The 6000-nt window shown below is 44.9% G+C and overlaps 1 protein-coding gene across 1 annotated transcript; it reads right to left on the reverse strand.

The window, feature by feature from the left end:
* Nucleotides 1–1974: 1974 nt before the first annotated feature.
* Nucleotides 1975–5255, reverse strand: cbln4 (cerebellin 4 precursor). Its single transcript, XM_053424971.1, has 3 exons — nucleotides 4977–5255; nucleotides 3789–3905; nucleotides 1975–2976 (listed from the first exon to the last, which is right to left on the reverse strand). Exons 1-3 carry the CDS (start codon nucleotides 5253–5255, stop codon nucleotides 2779–2781), a joined length of 594 nt encoding a protein of 197 aa, XP_053280946.1. The 3' UTR covers nucleotides 1975–2778.
* Between the last annotated feature and the right edge of the window lie 745 nt (nucleotides 5256–6000).

Genomic DNA, 6000 nt, shown 5'->3' on the forward strand with positions numbered 1-6000 from the left:
CGCAAAGATTCCACTGCTGTCTTCACCTCTTCATTCACAAAGCTGAACAATCACTTCCCCTCAAAGGTGACAGCAGAGTCAAGGGCAGCTCGTCAATCACTGACAACGCGCGACATCAGGAATCTGACGAGTGAAAGTCAACGCTGGAAAACACTTCAGAGAGGAAGCTGATGACCGTGCAGATAATTTCAAGCTGAAAAGAAAAAAAAGCGGTTTAAAAATAAGCTGTAAAAGAAAAAATCCTCCTCAAGCTTCTCCTGGATTTTAAACAAAGCAACAGCAGCAGCAGCAGCGAGGCCGACTTCAACTCCAAAGGGAACGCCGGTGCACACCGAGCCACACTTAAGGGATTTATGAATTCATCAGTTATTCCTGGCTGCCCGACTGAAAGCTACTTGCGCTCGCCCACTGTGACGGGAACCTGTTTATTATCAGCCTGTTGACCAATTAAGGGTTCTCGTTAAACTTTATTAAGATCCATAAACCACCAGGTGACTTTGTGAAAGATTTATTGCAAAGACACAGGGGTTGGAGATTGCATCTATAGACCACACACGTTCAACAGCGGGTAGGTTTCAAGAGAAATGTAATGCCACCCAAAGGAATTGTGTATTAATCAAAGACAACACACTTGTTGATATCCAGTCTTTACACAGCTTTGTCGACATGTTTTAATGGTTTATGTTGAGGCACAAAGTCAGGGAAGGATTGTGGTGTTGGTTAAATATATAGAAAAAGGCCACAGTGACATAAAACATGATTGACTCTATCTTTATCTACTTAATTTAACATGTGACCAAAGTAAAAGAATCTTCCTCTGACCTCACGCCTCTGACTTTTCTGGCCTCGGCAGCAGAAACATGCTGCAAACACAACACGGAAATATATTTAAGAACCTTTTGAGTAGAATTTCGGAGAACAGTTGCTTATTTACACGTCCAGCAGCTACGGAGTAATATTCACATTTGTTTCTGGTCAACAGATGAATGTAACTCTTCTTTTAGCTCTGTTTTTGGTCTCCACCAGCATGTGGTAGGGAAACATCCAAACAATGAGCTGAAAGACGCTAGAAGCTTCAAGCTGAGTGGAACTGTCTAGCTGTGGGTCACGTGATCAGTGGGCAGGAATTACATCTCCCTTCATGTTGTCTTTGGCCCAAAACAAACTGGTGGAATGAAAATGACACAGTGGACAGGCGGTGACCTCTCCACGATAATCCATCAAAAGGCTAAATAAAAGAATCAGCAGAAGTATAAAGTCTGACCTCTGTCCCAATGGGTCTCTTAGTAGGCACATACATGTAAGAGCCCCCCCGACCTCAACACAGGAGCCGGAGCCACAGACCGAAAGAGACACGAAATGGCTACAAGGTCTTTGTCTCTATTTGGCGTCCCCCCAATAAACCTTTTGTGGTCGTTCGGCATCTCTGTAGCATATTGATAATATTTTGAAGGCTCCTTCAAATGCGTCCTTCCAACCCCGAGAAACGAAGACTTCACCCTCATGTGACACCTTCCCAGTCCAACCTATCCCAGGATTCATTGCGCTCAGGTAATGGCGCCGGGGAAACAATGAGATAATGACGCCTATCATGGAAATTCTCTGTTGACCAAACCTTTTGTGTACCTCTGCAGTGGACACAGCCCAAGAGACCGACAACCTCTGTGGGCCTGGGAGACAGCGTCCCCCAGAGGAGGCGGCCCCTGAATCTAGATCCAGATTTAATAGCCATTTGGTGTCTCTTTGTAGCCATTGAGTGTCTCTTTGTAGCCATTCGGTGTCTCTTTGTAGCCATTCGGTGTCTCTTTGTAGCCATTGAGTGTCTCTTTGTAGCCATTCGGTGTCTCTTTGTAGCCGTTGAGTGTCTCTTTGTAGGCATTGAGTGTCTCTTTGTAGCCATTGAGTGTCTCTTTGTAGCCATTCGGTGTCTCTTTGTAGCCATTGAGTGTCTCTTTGTAGCCGTTGAGTGTCTCTTTGTAGGCATTGAGTGTCTCTTTGTAGCCATTGAGTGTCTCTTTGTAGCCATTCGGTGTCTCTTTGTAGGCATTGAGTATCTCTTTGTAGCCATTGAGTGTCTCTTTGTAGCCATTCGGTGTCTCTTTGTAGCCATTCGGTGTCTCTCTGTGACCCTTTTGCATCGTTCTGTGGTATATTTTTCCCTTTGCAGTTATTTTCCATCTCATTTGTAGCAGCGTCCCTTTGTTGTTCCTCTGCATTTCGTAGTTGTTTGTCGTGTCTTTGCAGTTGTTGTGTATCTCTGTAGTTGTTCTCTGCCTCGGAGGCCCAATCCGTAATCCATCCATCACTTATCACACTTTTACAAATTACATCTCTGTTATCAGTGACATCGGCCCTCTGCTTCGAGCCCTCGCCTGCCGCCCAACAGCACTTTGAGAACGTTGGTGATGACCAGTCGCACAAGGAACGCAGGTATATACAGTTTAAACCCAAAAGTAAATCAGTATGCTAAATGTATTCCGACGAGTCTGAGAAAGTACTTCTTAGATGTTTTAGAGTTCCTCTCCGAGGCTCCTTGAGTGACAGGAGCATGAAGTGGGGAGCGGGAACATTTCAAGTCTCCTTCACGTGGACGGGGACACAGCTCTTCAGAGAATGTGAACCATTTCCCAAAGTCTTATCTCCTCCCTCTGATGTTATCCATTTCCATCCGTCACTTTCAACCACTCGGAAAGATCCGGCCGATGCAGCGGCGATGTTTCGATTAATACGGTGACAACACGTTATGAAGAAGTCAGTGAGCTTAGAGTCGTCCCTTCTTTACAGGGGGAACACGAGAAAGCCAGAAAAGGTCGAGTACTGCCATCCGCCAACTAGATTCCCCTTCTCCAGCTTTAGATAGACCTTGTCCTCCTTTTCTAGATAAAGCAGAACTCCGTTGGTGGCGGCCTCACGAGTCACATCTTTGTCGCCTGCAAAGGCCGAGATCACCGGTTTCCCGTTCAGCATCAGGTTCACCTGAGAGAAACAAATCAAGAAACAAATCAAGAAACAAATCAAGAAACAAATCAAGAAACAAATCAAGAAACAAATCAAGAAACAAATCAAAAAAACAAATCAAGAAACAAACCATGAGCAACAAATAAAGGAAAAGGAACAAAAAATATGTGTTTACTTTGGATTGTTTGGATTAGATTGATTTCCTGTAATGGTAAAATAGTTATAAACTCACAGTGGAACTAATAATGAGAACTAGAAAAGTTTAACCTTGCTGTTTAATTTTGAGAAAAGAGAAAAAGTGAACAAAAAACTCAACATATTCACAAAAAAGGAATTGTATGAAAATGATTAGTGAGGTTGAGAATATTATCTTTTTTAGTTATTTAAAAAACAATTATAATATGTTTTTACAAATTCCAATTGGGTTTATAGATTATTTGGTGATTTAAACTACTTCGATTGCTTATCATTATTGTATCTGTTGTTGTTGTTGTTGTTGTTGCATTCATATATTAATTTCTTCCCATTGTTTGGTTTCAGTTCTTCATTAATGTCTGTTAAAGCACGTTGTAATTGTGCTACTTAAGGTGCTATATAGATTATATTTATTATCATTATGAATATGTTAAGGTCAGTGCTGCCTCTGCTTCAGTTAATAATGGTGAGTTTACTACTACTACTACTCTTATATCATGTGAGGGTATTTCACATATGGCTCCGACGCCCAAACCCCCATTTCAATCATCTCCATACAGTCCCTAGTGTCCCAGTGCAGCACTGACAGAGTTTTGCATCTGAATCGATCCAGTGAGAATAAAGAGAATTTATACCTGTATGGTTTGACTCTGGTACACTTTGATGACGTGGAAGTTGAAGCTGTAGATTCCTTTTCTCGGGGACAAAAACACAGACTCAAATGTGAAGTAGTTTCCTATGTTCACCAGGATCTACGAGAGGGAGACAAATAAAACACACGGTGAGAAAGTGTTAATGGACTTCAGCAAAGGCTTTTATTTGAAATGAAGCTTTGAGATGAAATAGAAATCAGTCCTGCACCAGGCTTCCTCCTCTGTTCACACACAAAAGTGAGTGATTCATCCTTTTCTTCTCAAACCAACTCAACCCAGCGTTTGAATTTCCCATTTCACCAGAAGACAAAATGATGCTTGATGGTGAAAAATAGATTCTAAACAAAAAATCCCCTTTGAGGTAAACTGACGAGGACAGAACCTGAAGAGGAGCTCTCTGCATGCAGCTGTTTGCAGAATGCACATTGCAGACGAACACATCTGCTTACGTTTTGCTTGCGGTAGAGATTATGCAGCCTGAATATGTCCGTCAGAATATTCAGCCACAGCACTTAATGCCGCCCGAGAGTTCCACTAATGGTTTTTAATACTCCACACTCATCATAGATGTACAGTGAGCAGAAAATCCACTTCCCCAGATGATGACTGATGGAGGCAGCGTCTCCTCTCGGTACCTGCAGGGACTCAAGCACTTTGAATCCCACCTGTTCGAGACCCCCCCCCCTGCAGCAGCAGCAGGCCTCACCAAATAAGATGCTGTGACAGTCAGAGATCATGTTGTGTAATTCAGGTGAGAGGATCACAGATATTGTTACCAACACCCCCCCCCCCCCCATGGGTGACTAATCAGATCCTCTGTTGTGTGATGTGCTGTTTGTTTGGGTTGATTATGTAGGTGATGGTGTGTGTGTCCGTGTGTGTGCAGCCCCCCCCCCCCTCCTCACACATAATCCAGACACTTTCAAACCTGCAGGTGATATGTGCACTCGTGCTGCGTCTGCATGCTCCAACCCAAACTCTGCAACCACAAACTGCACTGACACCTTCACGGAGGGTTCATGATAAAAACACACACAACACTCAGCAGTATAGACAAAGTGCAGCTTCAGGGGGAAAAGATGCAAAGTGTCACCATGAGAGGAATTTAACCACTTTTCTTTTCTTTTTCTTTTTTATAATAAAAGATCTGCACTGTTGAATAACAATCACCTGGTCGAAGTAGATGATTCTGGTTTTGTTGCTCATCTCCGACGGCTCGTGGTTGTTGCTCCGGACTGCGGAGAACGCCACCTTGGAGTTGGAGGCGCGCACAGAGATGCCGAGCGGGGAGGACGACGCCTTCCAGTCCGTGGCCGGGTTGGAGTCGCACACCACCAGGCACTTGCCCTCCAGGACGATGGGCTCCGTGTCGTTCTGAGCTCCGGAGATCACCGCCCAGCCGAGCAGCAGCACCAGCGGGCTCACCATGGCTCTCCGCGGGGGGGACATCGAGAGGAGAGAGACCCGTGTGCGCCACGCAACTTCCCCCGGTCCCTCCAGTGCGCGCTGTGCGTTAAACCCTCCTAATGGATCCACTGGTGTTCCATCATATCCGAGTGGGACATTAACGAGGAGAAACCGTCTCACGTGTAAAACCGTATCTCCAAGTCAACGAGGATAAAAGAGAATTCCAGCTTCAGTTAGAACAAGGAGCGTGGACCAGGTGAAACGATCTGGATCCAGTCTGAGAGGCGGATCTGTGGATGAATCGTCCATAGCCTTCACTCCCACTCCGCGTCTGACAGCAGCTGCAGCCGCAGTGATGTGCGGCACGTGTGCGCGCTCAGCCATCCACTTTACGCACGCACGTGGTGAAAGTTATAATTGCCCATCTCTTAATTTCCCCTCTTAAAATCTACATTCCAGCAATTCCCCCTTTTTAAAATAACCTCCAACCATGTGTGGAGCCAATTTATGATTTGGTGATGATTATCTGAACATTTCTGATTCTGTAATCCACACGTATGAAGTGAGTCTACCTCTCAAGCCAGAGTTTCACTGTTTCTCATGAGCTTCCTGTCCACTGGTTCCACTGGTTCCACTGTAACGCAGTGACTCATCACAGTGAGAAGGGTTGGAGATCCTCCAGGTTCCACAGAGCGCTGGTGGTGGTGTCCCTGCAGGAGTCAGTGATGGAGACCTGCTCCTGTTTGGTGACATCATGTCTTCACTCTTTACATTTACAGACTCATTA

This window comes from Pleuronectes platessa, chromosome 6 (assembly GCF_947347685.1).
Source record: "Pleuronectes platessa chromosome 6, fPlePla1.1, whole genome shotgun sequence".
NCBI lineage: Eukaryota > Metazoa > Chordata > Actinopteri > Pleuronectiformes > Pleuronectidae > Pleuronectes > Pleuronectes platessa.